The 18,822-nt window shown below is 38.1% G+C and overlaps 3 protein-coding genes across 4 annotated transcripts; 1 reads left to right on the top strand and 2 right to left on the bottom strand.

Annotated features, from left to right (window-relative positions):
• Nucleotides 1-545: 545 nt before the first annotated feature.
• Nucleotides 546-2,486, top strand: LOC135606438 (WUSCHEL-related homeobox 11-like). The gene is made up of 3 exons (XM_065097469.1): nucleotides 546-1,278; nucleotides 1,880-2,055; nucleotides 2,189-2,486. The coding sequence occupies exons 1-3, from the start codon at nucleotides 576-578 to the stop codon at nucleotides 2,204-2,206; spliced, it is 897 nt and encodes a 298-aa protein (XP_064953541.1). The 5' UTR covers nucleotides 546-575; the 3' UTR covers nucleotides 2,207-2,486.
• Nucleotides 2,487-7,156: 4,670 nt separating this feature from the next.
• On the bottom strand, nucleotides 7,157-8,462 carry LOC135606437 (transcription factor MYB60-like). Its single transcript, XM_065097468.1, has 3 exons — nucleotides 8,269-8,462; nucleotides 8,033-8,162; nucleotides 7,157-7,941 (listed from the first exon to the last, which is right to left on the bottom strand). Exons 1-3 carry the CDS (start codon nucleotides 8,399-8,401, stop codon nucleotides 7,335-7,337), a joined length of 870 nt encoding a protein of 289 aa, XP_064953540.1. The 5' UTR covers nucleotides 8,402-8,462; the 3' UTR covers nucleotides 7,157-7,334.
• A 3,090-nt stretch (nucleotides 8,463-11,552) lies between these two features.
• Nucleotides 11,553-14,637, bottom strand: LOC135606435 (protein ETHYLENE-INSENSITIVE 3-like 1a). Of its 2 annotated transcripts, none has more exons than XM_065097467.1 (2): nucleotides 14,382-14,637; nucleotides 11,553-13,539 (listed from the first exon to the last, which is right to left on the bottom strand). In XM_065097467.1, the coding sequence occupies exon 2, from the start codon at nucleotides 13,458-13,460 to the stop codon at nucleotides 11,721-11,723; it is 1,740 nt and encodes a 579-aa protein (XP_064953539.1). In that variant the 5' UTR covers nucleotides 13,461-13,539; nucleotides 14,382-14,637; the 3' UTR covers nucleotides 11,553-11,720. The 2 variants fall into 2 exon arrangements, with proteins under 2 accessions (XP_064953539.1, XP_064953538.1); XM_065097466.1 differs by having other exon boundaries at nucleotides 11,553-13,509; nucleotides 14,382-14,636.
• Nucleotides 14,638-18,822: the final 4,185 nt, after the last annotated feature.

Here is an 18,822-nt window from a genome sequence, read left to right as displayed (position 1 = left end):
CCACTGTGGTGCACATAGCCAAATCCCTACTTTGCCACCCTTTGAACATGCGATCAATGCCACTATGGTGCACAGAGCCAAACCCTACATTGCCCCCCTTTGAACATGGGATCACTGCCAAACCCTCCTCCATGTTCTTCTCCCCTCCAAGATTGTGATAAGCTTTGCATCAGGACATGCTCATGGCATTGGCTTTCTGGAACTTGACCCCGAATGACCTTTCAGGTACAGTAGTAATAGATGAGCATCAGAAAAAGAGTTGTCTGATGGCTAACCCTAAACTACAACTCTACTCTTTTCTGCCAGTTTGGTACATCTAAAGCAAAGACAAGAAATAAAAGATTTGCAAGGTGCAAGAGTGGGTGGCAAAAGCTGATGGAGTAATTGGAGTTTCACTAAATACTATTATATTCATTGGAGTAAGAAAACCATATAAGGAATTTGAGACACTTCAACTTCATCTAAATCATCTGATCCATCCCTAAATTTTGCTTCCCCACAAAGAGACATTCTTGTGCAGAACACAAGCATGTGTACAAACATGGTGTTGGAGTCACTCTCATCCTTATTTATTCATGTATTGTGGTGTGGTCTCCCAACCCCCCCTTCACTTGCACTCCTTGCATTGGGCTTGCTCTCCACACACACACACATACACTCTCTCTCTCTCTCTCTTACCACAGCAAGCCTTAGCCATGGATATCGAGCAGACTCAGGATGGGAAGAGCAGCCTAAACAGCGGCTCCAACCCCGACCATGCGGTCGTGGAGCCCGTACGCTCGCGATGGACCCCAAAGCCGGAGCAGGTACTCATACTCGAGTCCATCTTCAACAGCGGCATGGTCAATCCACCCAAGGAGGAGACGGTCAGGATCCGAAAGCTGTTGGAGAAATTTGGCGCGGTTGCCGATGCCAACGTCTTCTACTGGTTCCAGAACCGGCGGTCGAGGTCTCGTCGTCGCCAGCGCCAGCTGCAGGCTGGCCTTGCGGCCGATCCGGGTGCTGCGGCGGCGGCCTCATGCCATTTCGGTACCGCTGTGTTGCAGGAACCAGCTTCATCGTGCTCCTTTGTCACTTCGCCCAGTAGTTCTACCGGAGGCTTCTTTCCTAGCTCTTCTTATGCTTCTTCTTGTTCTTCGTCCTCCTACGCTAGCTTTGTGGGTGGCGACAGTGTCGATGATCTCTTCTCGATCTCTCGCCACATGGGCATCGCAAAGAGCACTCAGAATCCTTTCGAGTGCTGCTCTTCGGATGCCCCGCAGTTACAATATCAACCAGGTTGGTGCTTGGTGACTTCTCTGAAGATGATTGATCGAGAATTGTGCTTCTTGGATGGACTGATTGACTTATTTGAGTTACTTTGACTCTGCACAAAAATATTGAGTCTTTGTTCTTAAATTTTGCTAACCCTCACATCGAAGCCTCCTCGCAATCTTTACTTGCACAAAAACATCGAGTCTTTGTTCTTGAATTTTGCTAACCCTCACATCGAATCCTCCTGGCAAATCTTCAGTTGCAGAAAAAGGATGTTCATGTTTCTCGAAAGCTTGGTCTTCTGATCTCCTTTTCATTTTCTTGATGACTGCATCCATGCTACTTGAAACCCTAATCTCAAAGATGAGCATCTTGCTTGATTTCCCTTCCATCTTTTTGATCATTACCAGCTGAAAATGTTACGGATCTGGATCTCAAAAATGAGCATCTCGAATTCCTTTTCATCCACTCCCTTGTGACGTTGAGTAGACCCTTTAAGTAGCTTACATTTTCCTTGCCATCACTTCCAAGTCTCTAATAATGATTGGACTATAAACAGGAGATTGCTTCTCAAGTAGTAAGCGTGGTGTTTGCTTGCTCAAATCCACTAGATTCATGGATGCAGGGACGATCATGGTGTTCATCAATGGGGTCCTCTCCGAGGTGCCGAGGGGTGCATTTGACTTGAGAGCAATGTTTGGTCACAATGTGATGCTTGTGCACTCTTCCGGAGAGCTTCTTCCTGTCAATGAGTATGGATTCCTAATGCAGAGCTTGCAAATGGGTGAAAGTTACTTCTTGGTGAGACGTTTCCCTTCCAGTTTAACTCCTTGAAACACGTTACTCTTTCCTTTTCTCTCTCTTTCTATCTATCTCTATCCATCTTTCGAAGTATGTATGACTAATCCCATATCCCATCTATCTTTTGTGGCAGGTTTCTTCACCTACTTAGCCCGACTCCCATTACATCTGCCCTGGCCAAGAGGTGGTAGTTCATATCACTAGCCACTCGAAAGCATGTATACGGACGAAGCTGTTGTACAATTGCACTGGTAGCAATCGAAGTACTGAGGACTTGCTGATCACTGAATTGAGGCCATCATTTGATGTCCAAATTAGTAGTTACCCTATGGATAGAGATATGTTGTAATCCTGCACTGGTGTACTCTAGGAGGTTGTGGCTTCAATGGAAATTGGATTGATAAAATCAGAATAAATTTGTATTTTGTGAAGCTGATTGATGGTGCTAAATCTTCAAATTGTCCATATCTGTGCTAGTTTAGAAAGAGAGGCAGAATGAGGGACACATGAGACAGTAATGCTGAGGATAAGTAATGGTTTCATTCTTATTTGGACAGAGAGAGACAAAAAAAAAAAGAAAAAAACTTTCTTTTTATTTTCTTGTTTTCTTAAAGCACAGAGATGGTATCTTTTTGCAGAATTCATGACAAGATTTGTTCACTTAGAAAAGTGAAAGTTAATTTGGTTACTGTTATGTGGTTTTGTTAATGGTGATCTCTTTGTTACCACAATTGTTGTGATTCAATACCCTCAAAGAAAAGCTAATGTTATTAAATGAAGTGAATGCAATGCATTAATCAGAAACCCAAGAAGGATTCAGAAGGATATGTGGATAAAAAAAGCTTCACAAAATTTTCTTTCATGAGAAGGGGGGTTTAAAGAAGAGTAGTAAATCATATTGCCCAATTTTTTTCTTTTTAGTTTTAATTTCCCTGTTGTTTTCTTTTTATTTTTTTTTTATTTGTATCAGCAAAGACTGTAAATCATGGTCCAGCTCAAAGGACAGCATGAATTGTTGTAGCTCAAGTTATTAATAGTATATTACAAAGTGATAAGTGATAATATATTATTCTCTTCTATCTTGTCATAAAGATGTTGCAATATAATATTTTCATTTAGTTAGACATTTGGGGTTGGTAAAGATTTTGAATTGACTTATAAGAATTTGACGGTTTAGAGGATCATTATAAAACTAGGTTTTCTCTCGCGAGTATATTAATATTAATTTGGGTTTAAAAATTAATGGATCAGCTATCCTCATTTTAGTGTGTTAATTTGTATTATCTTTTTAATAATTAGTTTATATTTATGAAGGCCAACATATTCAAATCTTTGGAATGCTATTATGTTTGTTAGCATCTGTTCTTAGTCCACATGGAGTAAGAAACAAGTCTTCCTATGTTTCTATCTTCGTCTAAAGATTCTCGGAGTAGGAAGCTTCTACTTCCAAAAGATTCTCGGAGTAGGAAGCTTCACTGAAGGCCATGTTTGTGTCCAGCCCAGCTCTGGAAGGGCATTCGGAGAACTTGCAGACCTATGCAAGACCAACACTGATCTCGGATCATGTCCTTTTCCTTCTCTTGGATGTACTTTTTTATGCCATATTCATACTAACAAATATATGTGAGAACAATTTTAGAGTGAATTATAGCATGAATTTGATCTATTTGATGATTGGATGTAATATGAGATGCCCTCGTGATCCCTTCTCGCAAGGCATAGGAAGTGATATATGTGATCGAATCGACTCTGTTTACATAGAAAAGCTTTCCAGTCTCCGATTCACAGAGCTTCTGAATTATGCTTCTTCATCATACTTTTCTTGAAATCGCAGTAGCACATCTCTGGTTCCGATTATTTGTATTCTTCTTTTCATTTCCAAGACTCCATTACACTAATTCAGTTTAATGGATTATATTGGTGCAGAATCTTGGTGCTTTCAGAGGTCAATGATGTTAAGGAGGTCCTGTTCTTTCTGTAGCTGTACTAATAGCTTCTATTATCTATAGATGTTCCACTCCAAAATGCAAATGTATATAGCTTTAATTATATAAAATAAATTGCATTTGTTAGTGGCATCCTAATTTTTGTTCTGATGATTGGAAGACCCTGAGATGTGGATCACAGCCTAAGAACAAGGCCATGTCTGCACATCCGGATGATCTTGGTTACACAAAGGAGATACAGTCCCCACTGTACTTGAACTTTGAGACTAGCAGTTTGTTAAGATCACTTGGATTGCTGAAGAGGAAAAAAAAGTTAGATTTTATCCATTTATGCTTCAGTTTTGCAGAATCAACCAGTACTGCTGTTCTCTTTAGTATGAAATGGAACACATGACCAATTTAGAACCTACAAGGATCTTGAAAGGCGTGTGGCAGTAGTCAATGTGAGTTTGATGATGTGTTTAATTCTGTAGTACAGACTTTTACAGTATTGTGAAATGGACACAATATACATCAACATTCAAGGTGTCCATCGACCCTATGTTCAGTCATTTTCAACATCATCATCGCCTAACAACACAATGTTTCAGAAATTAATGGTGCAAATTTCATGTGAGTTAGCAGCCTTGTTCTTCCTAATCTGTGAAACAGATAGCATCAGTACCTTCAACTTCATACTGTGTGTGATTGATATGGCAGGACTCCTTTTTAGTCTTAAACAGTATTATCTTCCATTTCTATCCATTCTTGCTGCCCTATCACAATACAATGTGAGAGAGATAGATAGTGAGAGAGAGAGAGAGAGAGAGAGAGATCAGAAGTCGTGGAAAAAGCTTGGATGTGGAGAATCTGGAATCTTTAGAATTTCTGAAGTAGAAATTTTCTACCTTTGTAATCTTTATATAACATCCTATGACCACCTAAACCAAATTAATAGAGGGAAGTTGGGATCTCTGGTTTGACTGCCTTTTCATGAACAAAAAAGTAAAGGGAAAATTTTCAGATAAAAACCTGAAAGGTAATGAATGTGGTGAACTCCAAATGGACTTTCTGAGGGTAGATAAACTTGACTGAAACATAGACATTGCTTCCTTTTTCTTTTCTTTTTTGGCTTCTTCATGAACCTTATATATAAACTTATGCTGTAGACTTGCAATGATAACTAAGCTTTACTAATATTAAAATGAACCCTTACGACTGCAATTGCAATTTTAAGGCATCAAAGAGCAATATTTGCTCCTTAATAACACAGATGTCATGACTTTTCTAGGTGATAAATAAGATTCTCTGCGATGTTGAATCACTTAATAAGTTTCATCCAGTTTTTATACTTCCTATGTGTTGTTTATGTCCTCATGAGGACAACAATTGCAGAAGGTAGAAAAAAAATGAAAAATGCATTAAATGAGCATTTTATGAAGGAAGATTTTTTGTGTGGAGGCTTCCTTTCTTGATAATTTCTAATGAATAGTCAATGCTCTTTAGCACAACCACAAATATCATTCTACTATCAGCCCACAGAGATAAATTCTCCTTAGTGTTTGGATGTGACATCTATCATGATTTGATTCATGTTGCTTTCTTTATTTACTCTGCCTCCCAGCTCCACCTATAATGACAACCATAAAAGCTGCTTTCGAACTAAATATAGTGGTCTTGGCATTAGTTTGGGATTTAATTTGTTAATGGTGTTAAATTGTTGACCATACATTTTTACTGTATCCATTGGTATGGACCTATCATAAGAGGAAAAACATCATCTCTTGATATTATATTGCAGTGCAAGAATTTAGTTAGCATTATAAATTGATCTAAAGGTAACTAATAAAAGTCAAAGATTAATATTATATTGCAGTACATGAATATAGCTAGCATTATAAATTGATCTAAAGGTAACTAGTAGAAGTCAAAGATTAATATTATATTGCAGTGGATGCCACCATTGCCGTGTTTGGCAGGCAACATGGCAAAAGAATTCCTATTCCTTTAGGTCTCTTTACTTGAAGTATCTTCTTCCCTGTGTAACTTCTCTGTTCTCTTTGTCTCGAACATATAAATATAAAAAAGTAGGATTTGAACATGGATTGAACCGAACTACTTATTAAACCTGCTAACATTGTGTACCAGATACATTCATTCTACAAAGGCATGCCACAATATGATCTGAGACCATCTCTGTCTTTGTCTCTCTGTCTCTCTCTCTCTCTCTCTCTCCAGCAAATTTCTGGACCATCTAATGTCAGGACACTTCAAAAGTGCAAATGTGATGATCTAACTCTCTACCTACTTGTTCTTAGCAACAAATTATATTATCACCTAACTTCAATAATCATTGAAATTCCTGGTCTTAGCAACAAATTCTATTATCACCTAACTCCAATAATCGATGCTCAAGTCATATAAACAGCCTTTTTTTATTTGTAAAGGTAACTTTGGATTGAGGGTACTAAAAAGTCCACATATTTTCTGCCTCATTGAATGTTAAGCAGCATTCAGCAGAGCAAATGTTGAACCCACATTTTTTCGTTCTCCTTGATGGTATGCACATAGAAACTGAATTCTGGCAATGTCTCCTTGATTGTAATATCCACAGCGGTACACATGGCTCAGAGAGATTCCAACCCACATTTTTGTTGGTTGGTCCTCCTTCCCCTTCCCAAAAACTGTACTGAATGTTAAGCAGCATTCAACAGGGCAACTGTTGAACCCACATTTTTTTCTTTCTTGTTGATGGGTACGTACATAGAAACTGAATTCTGGCAATGTCTCCTTGATTGCAATAGCCACCACAGTAGACTTGGCTCAGAGAGACTCCAACCCACTTCTTTGTTAGTTGGTCCTCCTTCCCCCTACCAAAAACTGTACTGGAAATTTATTTAGCTCTCTCTTGTCCTTCGAATGTATTTGGCACATGCAAATTAACTGTCGCATTCATTTCTCCTCTTACTGCTCTTCCACAAGATTCTGTCGTCAGAGACATACATGATGAGTTCATACATTTACGAACCGAGGCATTTACTACAGTATAGAAGTAGGTCCAAATTAGAAGGAAGAAGCATATTATATTTAAAAAAAAATTATAATATCAAATGGCGTACATTACGACGTTCACAAGCTTGAGATCTATCAGACTATCATTTCGAATAACAATGCACTAACCAACTTGAATATCTCATATATTATATAGATGAGTGATTCATCAATGATAGTGTTACATGCAGCAGCTGCTGTTTATTCTTCATTTGCATCAATAGACTATGTTTACTACGTACTTGTTACAATTTTCTTCTTAATATGTCATTAGCACCCTATTCATCTCCTCCCGAAACTTGATTACAACATTGAGTTCGAGCATCGATCGGCAGGGAGGTACATGAGGCCATCCGCCTGAGCCGAGGCCTCGTCGAAGAGCCACTTCTCTAAGAAGGACAAGGGGGGCTGGTCGTCCTCCATTCCCTGCTTGGCTTCAGCACAGGCAATGCCGCTCATGTTCTCGAAGGAGAGCAGTGAGGCGAGGTCCTCATGCATCAGGGTCTCGAAGCTACCGCGATCGCTTTCAGCTTGCACCTTCTGTAAGATGATGGCATTGCTGTTGCTGCTGCTGCTGCCGTTGTTGTTGTTGCTATCAGTAATGGCGCTTCCCTGCAGCTTCCCTTGTCGTGGCGAGGAACGCACCCAACCTTCGAGAAGCCTGGAGATGTTCTCGGTGCTGCAGGCGTAGATCGAGGGTGCCTTGTAGAACCCGGGGAACGTGAGGGTGGCGATGTCCTGCTTCCTTGCTTCCATGTTGTCAAGGCAGATGGAGCTCGTACCACAAGTCATCTCGTAGCCATCTGCAGCTGCCTCATGCTTCTTGATCTTCTTCTTGAGGTGTGTGTTCCAGTAGTTCTTGATGTCATTGTCTGTTCTCTGGGGAAGGTACGAAGCTATGGCTGCCCATCTACCTTGCAGGGAAATCAATCCCAAGAGAAAGAGCTGCTTAGTGGACATGGAACAACAGCATGTAATGTAGCAAGGCCGAGGGAGATCACCTGTTGCCAAGCAAGGACTGCAGGTGGATGATGATCCCTTCTTCATGAGGGGTGAAGTTGCCACGCTTGATGCCAGGCCTCAGGTAGTTTGTCCATCTCAACCTGCAGCTCTTACTGCATCTCGTCAGGCCTGCAACTCCCAGGCAAGAACATGGCAATCCATAAGAACAAAGACAAGACAAGAAGAAAGATTTGGAGAAAGACGTGCAGTGTTATTTGTGGGATGCAGGCATTACCAGTATTTGTGGGGACTGATCTCCAGTTGCCAGGCCCATGCTCTTGGATGTAGGAGACGAGGATGATGTCCTCTTCAGGGGTCCATGGCCCTTTCTTGATGCCAACCTTGTGGCAGCAAGGAGGCCTTCCCATTGATGTAGCTTAGCTTCTACTCCTCCTCCTCGTCTCTGCCGACCTTTTCTTCTGCCCTCCCCTGTTGAGCATGTGACTCCTTATATACAAAAGATGACCTCGAGGGAAGGGCGACCTTCCTTTTCGCCTACACATCATCGACCTGTCTGACTCATCCTTGTATAAAAATCAGCCTTCGTTTCCTCCGCTTCCTGTCTCTTTTCTTCCTCACATGAACCAACAGCTCTCCAGAAAAGTAGAAGCCATCAGATAACCACGAAAGCACCACCATCTGTGAACCCTAGCTACGGTATCCATGGACATGACTAGATATGTATGTGACAAGGGAGGGTTTCAACCAGGGTTGGTAGATGTTATTGTATCTGTCAATGTAAACGGGGCAACAGAGATGCGTACGCACGTCCTTCTCATGCAGTTGCCATACAAAGGACCACGCACCATTTATACATGCAACTTCACGTGCAGGATAAATACACATTGGACACGTGTAGATAGATAGATAGATAGATAGATAGATAGATAGATATGTGCAGTCACATAGTATGTATAGGTATCAATGCTTGGCTCATGCATATTGATATATGAACCCCAACAAGGAAAACAAAAAAGAACTAAAATGTGTCCAAATATATTGAACATAAGGCATTAATCGTGATAGTTGACGAGTCATGATCGGGTGAAATTGCAAACACAAATAAATCAGTTAACAGTCTAAATCGTACTATTTAGACTTCCTTATCCCACATTTAAGTTCTCTAGTTGACGAGATTACTGTGGCTAAATTTGGAGTTCCCTTCATATATAAGATTAGGTGAAATATTAATCGATATAATATTCTCTTAAACTGCCAATGTAATTTTATCTTTAACATATAATTATCTCTCTCTCTCTCTCTCTCTCTCTCTCTCTCTCTCTCTCTCCCTCCTTTTGTTTTGACACCAATTTCCTACGTAGATCTCAGTAGAATGATTGATCCTAAAAGTCCTATAACTACCCGACTAATAAAACATGTCCATATGTTTCATGCAGTTCGCATAGAGCAATCATGACCAAATCAATTGCAAGGTAGCAATCAATATGCCACATGACATATTGACCACCCTCACCCATCTCTCCCTTGTTGGTCAACGAGTTAAAGAGTAGGTTTATTCGATGTAAACAATAGGTTATGAAGCTTGAATCAACACTTCCACTTTATACGTTATAGTCATACAAATTAAAACCCAATAATTGTTGAAAAAAACACTCTTACGAGGGGAGCCAACATAGATGTTGATATTGTAATTAAAATGAATAATCTCTTTTGTATTTTTATTGGTCCATTGTTTACTTCCCGAATTATCATTTACCAAAAATTACCATTTGTAGAACTTATCATTTATCTAAAGCTCTTCGTGAAATATATAGATTTGAGGGAAAATTAATGCAAACATTCATCCGTGTCACATCTTCAATGACCACCACTACATGAGATGTGATCTCGAACAAAAATAAATCTTAAATCTACGTGCTATATAGCACAATGTCATGCCATAATTGCCGAGGCAAGTAGTTGGAAGCATACATGTATAGATAGAAGGACCAAATTATTAATAGCGCAAATAGAAATACAGTTGTAATGGGTTGATGGATTTAACACAAGAAACGTGGCAAGTTCCCTATCATATAAATGTAAATTCTCCTCAAGTTGGGGGGCGTCCGAATGCAATAAAAACAGCATATTGACATGTATCATCAAACACATGACTCAATTGGTCTTTCCATAAAACTGTATTATTGATGATGATTAATGGCATCCAGGTTTTGCGTGCATTCATCTCAAGATTACTATAAATGGGTGGAAGAAAGTGGTATCTTATTTTATTATGAGAACAAAATAAATGGAAGCAGTGTTGGGTTCACTATTAGGGTTTGCCTAACCACGTGAAAGGTGATTTGGATAATTGAATTAAATTAAATTATCAATTATAAATAAAAAAAAGTAATAAGAAACATGCGATGAGTGTAATTGTTGTTTTTTGGTAATTAGTTACTGCCTGTTTGTATTTGGGTCATTTCAAATCAAGTCACCTATCAATGCCATGCAAATTAGGATTGTAATAATTCTTCAATTTGGATTACATACTCATGATTCATCCTCAATCATTCTTTAACTAAAAAACAATGATACAAAATAATGATTATGATCCAAAAATCTTTTTATAAAGGGTGTATGATCCAACAATTAAATAAAAAATTGGGTCAAATCTTTTAAAAGTTATAAATTTATTAGGTTTTTCTTAACAATGTAAGCTTTTTAAAATATTAATAATCTAATTCAGAATTTTAAGATGATATCAAAGCTCGATCTAATCGGGTTGGGTTAACCCTGGTTAGCTGGTCCGATCCTAATAGTGTAAGTTTTTTGAAATACTAGTCGTCTAATTCAAGTTTTAAGATGATATTAGTCAGAAGTTCAATTTGAAGAAACACATAGGTCGATGCTACTCGATTTAACCGGGTCGAGTCAAACCAGATTAGATCAGGTTTGGTTCGGTCGGTATATGTGTTTTTGAAATATTAATCATCTAATTCAGAAACTTAAAATCATATGAGAATTTGACATAAGTTCAAATCAGATTTGAAAGAAAAAAGAGATGGATGCTACTCGATTCGATCGGGTCGAGTCAAGGGTCAAGTTTGGTCCGATCCGATCCTAACAATAAAAGCTTTTTGAAATACTAATCATCTAATTGAGAATTTAAAGAGGATATCAGGTCGAGTAACAATGTAAGGTTTTTGAAATATTAATCGTCTAATTCAAAATTTTAAGATGATATCAGAATCGATCATAAGCTCAAATCAGAATTTGAAGGGATAATACTAGATTCAATAGGGTCGAGTCAAGCCCAATCAGATTGGTCTGGTCCAATTTGATTCAATTTTGCACTTGGAACAATCATGCTATCCGATTAGGAACAAGTTATGTTTAGTAAACTGTGCTCGTGATCATCAAGAGGATCAGATTCTTTCAAGTGTTTCTTTGAAAATGGAAAAAAAAGGACATCAATTTCCAAATAATTATAATCATACTAATAATAATAATATTATTATTACTGTTATTAGAAAGATATCCAAAAAAAAGGAAAACTACGTATTAATTGGCTTAATATCGACTGCAAACACTGGATGTTCATTTATATTCGATGGAATCAACCTGTCCATTGTTAATCCCTGCGTCAAACACGAACGACTACAACCTGTACTTCCACCCCAAGCCGCTCAGATGAGACTTCATGGGGAGCGCATCCATCCGAGGAAGGCAAAAAGGTGTCTCTGCTCAGTAAAACCAGTGAGATGCTTCAGCCTTGTGCAATGGATCTTCCATCTTCCCGTGCAAAGCACCAGCATGGTCCGTGGTGGGTGCAATGAAAGCAGACGCGAAGCCGAACTCACCACCCATTCCATTGGACTGGTTGCCGAGTTGCTGCTCAAATGGCATCACATCCTCATGCAGAGAGAATTGTTGCTGCTGTTGTTGAAGAGGAGGTATGCCTCCCGAGCTGAAGATTTTGGTGTCATTGAGATTGTGATCATAGTAACTCATCAAGTCATTGATCGATTTTTGGGCATCAGGAGGAATACCCAAATCAGATATGTCAATAGGATCGAGGCCTGATATAAGGGAGGTCAGATTTGGCGGGGTGTTGAAGGCCGCTCCAATACCTTGAGGAAGAGTGTTCTGATACTGGCAATGGTATTGGTGACTGTTTCTGGCATTCCTGTCAAGAAATCCATGCCGGAGATCGTTGTGTGGGCATTGCACATTAGCACAGGTATAGATGCATTGGTTCAGCACTGGCTCTGCCTCAGCAACACTTCTTTTCCGAATGATTTCCATGTTGTTCTCTTCCTTCACAGCTGCAGCAGCTGCTGCTGCTGCTGGATCTAGAGGATTCCCTTCAGCATGAAACCTGTGATTCACTGTAACCACACTCTTGCCTTCATCTACACCTTCCACATCATACTCACTGCAGCTGCTGCTAAAGGAGATGACTCCAGTAATGCCACTACAGGAAGATGGCGGAATGCATGCATCAGGGTGCAGCTTCCTGTACATGTCCTCCTCTTGCTTGATGACAGCAAGCCATGTCGCGCTCTCTTTCGCGGTCATCTTGTCTTGGAGGCACTTGGACTGCCTGACAAGCCGGTGAATCTTGTCCATGTTAGGCGAAATGTGCTTGATTACAGACGTCAAGACGCAGACCTTCCAAGCTTTCTTCAGATCATGGGGCTTCTTGTAGGGAGGAGGGCCTTGATCATTGGGGATTCCCGGTTGCTGCCACCACTCCTCGTTGCCAGTAGGCCACCATGGCGGTGCGATGCCCTTCTCCAGAGGAAACCTTCGCTGAGGTGGGTTACAATGCTGCATCAGAGCCGACAGAAGAGAACCCAGTGTTGTATCCTGAAGCTCCTGCAATGAACGAAGGCTTGCAGTCTCGGAATAGAGTTCACTGCTAGATCTAGAGATGGCAGTGTCGGCCTGATACTTGGCAATGGCCGCAGGACCATTCCAATCGAACCTGACCTTCTCTTTCCACCAAGCTCTGAGGTTATCAGATGCACCACTCACAGGCTTGCCATTCTCCAGAAGTATGCCATAGACGAAGCCCTGAGCGTTGCACACCTCCATCAACTTCAGCATGTTCTTGAGGATGCCGTCCTGGGCGCGACACATCTTCTTCCGGCGGGCTTGCTCTTGGGACTGCCGCTGCTTCGATGCGTCACCTTGCAGCTCCTTGTGCTTGTGCTGCTGCTGTTCCTTCAAGCGCTTCAGCCGCATCCTGTCCTTCCACACCCGGTGTTCAAGCTCTTCTATGTCAATATCTTCATCGTTCTCTTCGTCGTTGGCCTCAGCAAGCTTCTCCTGTGGTGGTTCAGTGGGATCTCCCTGTCCATTGCGTTCAGGCTGATGGAGGGATCCATAAATGAAGTTTTTCTCATCCATGGAGGGGAGATTTTGCACTTGATTAGGCCTTGTACGGCAAACAATGTCTTCCATCGACGGTCCACCCATCATCGTTAGCTGCACAGGTATTCAGGTCTATAGACTCAAGAAGTCTTCTCCTCTGAACACAAAGGAGGCATATATATCAAAACTGCGTCCAAAAGATGATAATCATAAACAGGATTAATTCAATAGAGATCACAAATTTTCCTAGAATTTAAGATCACAATTAAAGTTTTCCACTGAATGATGAAGAAAATACACGACATTGGAGAATATAAATCTCAAATGTGATGATATAGGCCAACAGAAAGAAATATAATGAATGAACAATAGCACTGGCATTTTGAGCAACTTGTCGTAATAGGTAAAACAATTCTTCTTTCTATCCATCTGCGATAAGCAGGGAACAAGTTATTACAAGAAAAATGATAGCACAACCATGATGCAGTAATACATGTTCCAAATTCAAATATAATTTCAGGCAACAAAGAGACCGATGATGTTTGCGTACACCATTTACATTGGCTGCTCTCTGTTCTTCTTTCAAAGGATGCTCACGATGTGCTTAAGATTGAATAATTTATCGAGAGAAGCATGCTTTCCAGATATTTAGATGGATCTTGAATAATTTAGCAAATGCAAAGAACATGATTCGTTGAGGTCATTAGCAAATTGAACATGAAATAAAATATAAACCATGGCAGCTAACTATTCTGAAGAAACAACATCAAACTTTTCTGAGGAAACAGAAAAGAAAATCCACGAACATCAACATACAATTCCTTCCTATTACCAAAAATTAGCAGCGAATTGATAGAATAAAGTTTAACCAACAACAACAAAAGAACAATCAACTGTAGCAGAGATCAGAACAGAGCTCCGAAACGCGAGGAAAGAAACAGAGACACAAAAGTAATGGAAACGGAGTACGAAAGCCATAAAGGAGGCGCCTTTTCAAGACAGAAGGAAAACAAAAACAAAAAAACGCACCTTTAATCCTTCGTATCGTTTTCTGCCTCCTCCGTCACGCGACCAATCCTTCCTTTCCGAAGATCCGATACACCACGGAGGAAGAGGAGAGGAGGTGCAGCGCACCAGTCAAAACGCGAGGTAGAAAGAGCAGCAGCGCGAGGGAGGCAGAATCGTCACAGGTTTTTGGTTTAATAGAGAGAGATGAGGAAGGCAACGGAGAAATCGCGTCTCAACGTGGCTGCTGCCGGAAAGGAACGGATCCGCCGCATTTACTCTTCTGCCCTTCTTCGGACCGGAAATCCCCAAATCGAAGCACCGATTAATTAGGGCAATTAATTTGACTTTGTATGTGAAAGAAGCCCTTTAATTTCCCTCACAGACCATTTGACTGATATCAATATAATGATTGATTATATCAGCAACCTTTATAATTTTTCTACATATTTAATTGAGCATATGTCAATGAAGAGTACCGATGGTGAATATCTTTCATCTCAGTCGTCCGTTCGACCCTGTCCCAGATCTCAACCGTCCATTTATGTTGGTCTCGCTTCTCATTCTGAGACGAGAGATGATGACGGAGGCATAATTAAAATTATATGAAAAAAGAAAAGATAAATAGGTTGAGTCATAAACTTATAATCCTCACTCACTTATTATATCGGACTATTTAACGCATTTAAATTGAATTTGAATATTTTTGTATAGTTCAGTTCAAGTATGAAAGTAATTATTATAGTGGGATTAAGTAGAATGAAATTTATTGGTAAACTATTTATTGCCATTGAGTCAATTTTTTTCAAGTATTAGATCTACCCTAATCATCCTAATTTTCTTCCTCATATAAAAAATCATTAAATGGTACGCACTTGATCATTATTATTTACTTTCTAATTTTTCATCTCATGATATGGAATGCATCTCATCATTCAATATTTATTTTCTATTTTAGTTATTTATTTTTTATTTAAAAATAATAACTAATATGAAATAAACTTCCCTACATCAATTGTCTGTCATACAACCTGATCCTCTATCTTTAATCTTAAGATTGTTTTTATAATTATAGATTCTCAATATTTTTCACCCGGTGATTTTTATCATCATTATTTCAATTAAGAAGCTGTAAAAAGTAATGGAAAAATGCATTTATTTATTTTTTTTTAAGATTTTAAGTGTTTTTGGTTCTTCCTCCGTCTCTGTCTTATAATCATAATTGATTCTATTCCTTTAATAAGTGCTCCATTGAATCAGAAGATATATGCTCTGACAGGCCCAAGTAAAAAGGTCTATTGCCTACCTCGACGAAGAGCTTCAAGTAATTGGTTTCATCTTGCGAACAACACAGGAAATGAAGAGAAGCTAAAGCATGTGTAGAGCTCCAACAGGTAAGACGTTGAAGGCTTAGCAGCACTCATCAACACAACGAAGAGCTTCGAGTAATTGGTTTCATCTTGCGAACAACACAGGAAATGAAGAGAAGCTAAAGCATGTGTAGAGCTCCAACAGGTAAGACGTTGAAGGCTTAGCAGCACTCATCAACACAACGAAGAGCTTCGAGTAATTGGTTTCATCTTGCGAACAACACAGGAAATGAAGAGAAGCTAAAGCATGTGTAGAGCTCCAACAGGTAGACGTCGAAGGCTTAGCAGCACTAATCAACACAAGGCCCGAAATCACATGCAACCGAAAGTATTCGTTGTTGGGGATTGCAGCATCTTAACTCAATATATTCTCCTCAGTGCTGATTATTTTATGTGTTAGTAGTACATGGGGAGATGTGTTCTTGCGCACCCATCAAGGAACTTGTCTGCTACTTTTGTGACAGGATTTGCTCGTTAAGCACTTGTCATGAGATGAGAAGAGAAGAAGTGATCATAGCTTTGACATTATTACTTGCCATTTTATGTGGTCTCTTCGATGTAGGATCTACAGATCCTCTCTTAGGGACATCTGCATCTAAGTGTGGGGATGTCAACGCTCACTCCTACTTCTGTAAGACCCTCAGAATACATTGGCATATTGCAGTAATGATGCAGTGCAATGGATGATGAGCATTAAATATTCTCAAATTTAAAGATAAAAATTTTTAAATTTAATTTTATTATTTAAAAAAAACTCATATCTTAAGATAATTATAAAATTTAATATAATCACACTATAATACATTATGAATTTATAATTTATGTTTGACTTTTAATAAATTATAACTCATTAATTAGATAATTTAGGGATTCGATATATAAGAAATACATAAAACATAAAGAATGAAAGATTGTGTTAGCATTTTAGTTTTTGAAACCTTATCAAATTTTTATTAAGAGAGCTATTAACTCTTAGTATATTTTCAAATAGAGAGAGTTTTTTTTGGCTCTCTCATATGTCATTTTTTTTCTTTTTTCTCACCGTCATCCTATCTTTTCTTTTTTGTTTCAATCATGTGGTATTAGGGGGGTGCTATATTCTTAGAGTGCTTACTTTTTATAGCAATTAGAAGGGGTAATTGACAACATGATGAAAGAATAATACAACCACATAAAGATGAAAGGAATGCAGAAATTAAAACACTAAAAGATGGATTTGAAGACATGAATCCGCTTGCATCCAAAGTTATAAGAGACCTATCCATAGAGAGGGTTTTTCATGCAAATGACAACATCAAAATTGACTAGTTGGAGTTTCATGATCGACTTTAACTTGAAGAATTTCTTGATTAGTTTAATGTCATTGAGAAATTCTTGAAGTACAAGGATATTACCGAAGGTCAAAAAATAAAATTAATTGCTACAAGGTTTTGAGGTTATGTTTTAATCTAATGGGATAAGGTGCAAGAGATATACCTTTGAAAAGGGAAAATGAAGATTTCATCTTGGGAGAAGATAAAATCTCGGTTCTATGAGAATTTTCTTCTATCTGATTATGTTCAAACTTTCTTTTCATAATTTAACAATCTTTAGCAATATAGCAAAATCGTTGTTGAGTACACTGAAGAATTCTATAAGTTAATGGCATCAAAATAATACTAATAAGACAAAAGAGCACCTTGCTACAAAATATATTGAAAGCCTATTCGAAATAAAGTACTGATGTTTATTAATTAGACTAAAACTTGAAGTGGACCAAAGAGATATTCTAATTTCCTTTACATTCTTCTTCTAAAGTTGACTTGAGATGGAGTGGAGATACAATGACTATAAAGATTATCTAATGTTTATCAATTAGCACTAAAAGTTAAAAGTAAAACTTATTAGAAGTGGAGCAAAGAGGTATTCTAATGTTCCTTTAAGTTTCTCTTTTAACTCTATTTGTTATAATGCTAGTGGATCAAAAGCTAGCAATATCATGAAAAATACTTCCAAGCTAACTCTTACCAAGAATAATCTAGAGCAAAACTTGCTAGAAGTGGAACAAAGAGATATTCTAATAATCCTTTACATTCCTCTTCTGAAGTTGACTCTACTCATTATAATGATAGTAGATGATCAAAAAACTACTGAAATCATGAAAAATGCATCCAAGCTAACTCTTACTAACAATGGAGGACAATCTAATGGCACAAATCACTTTCCTACTAGCTTCAAATGTAAATACTACATGAACGAGTGCCCAATAGACAAGCTAATGCATGAGTCAACTTTGTTGAAGAAGAATATGCTAATGAATAACTTGAAATATTAGAGAACCAATATATGATGAATACCCCAAGAAGGCTTATGAAGAAATTATACCAAAAGAAGGTAAATGCTTGGTAATCCATAAAGTGCTTGCTATTTCAAGAGATAATTCTAAAGAAGAATAATTATGAAATAATATTTTTAAGACATGTTGTAAGTCTTAAGGTAAATTTTGGTCTCTTATTATTGATGGCAGTAGTTATAGGAATACAATGTCTCAAGATATAATAGATAAGCTTAAGCTAATATCAAATTACATAATTCAATAAACATAATGAGATACAAGTTACTAATCGATACCTAATTTCTATTTTGATAGGAAAAAATTATAAAGATAATATGTGGTATAATATAGTACCAATAAATTTCATCAAAATTTATAATTCAATAATCTCCCTCTTGTTTTATGATGATAACTAATTGATGATGGAGTCTTAACCAGATTCCTTTGTCTTTATGTCATCTTAAAAATACGATGAACTTAAATTCAAAATAATAACTTTTTAATGCTAGCCTTGAATTAAGCTAAAATAATTTGTTTATAAAATATAATAATTTTTAATAGTAATCATTGTAAAAATTAGATGCATAATTTTGATTAAAAAGTATCATAAGATATCAAGTAAGTTAAAAAACACCATAGCATAATTATTTTCTATTCAACATCAAAAGGCAAGGACAAGCATACTTACCACTTCTCTCTCTTTTTCATCAACAAAAGGAAAGAATATACAATATATTCGGATAGTGATAATCTAGAATACCTAAATAAAATATAAAAAAAT

The sequence above is a fragment of the Musa acuminata genome, chromosome BXJ2-3 (genome assembly GCF_036884655.1).
Source record: "Musa acuminata AAA Group cultivar baxijiao chromosome BXJ2-3, Cavendish_Baxijiao_AAA, whole genome shotgun sequence".
Classification (NCBI taxonomy): domain Eukaryota; kingdom Viridiplantae; phylum Streptophyta; class Magnoliopsida; order Zingiberales; family Musaceae; genus Musa; species Musa acuminata.
Note: the sequence above shows the minus strand (reverse complement) of the source record. Positions and strands in the feature narration are given on the sequence as shown.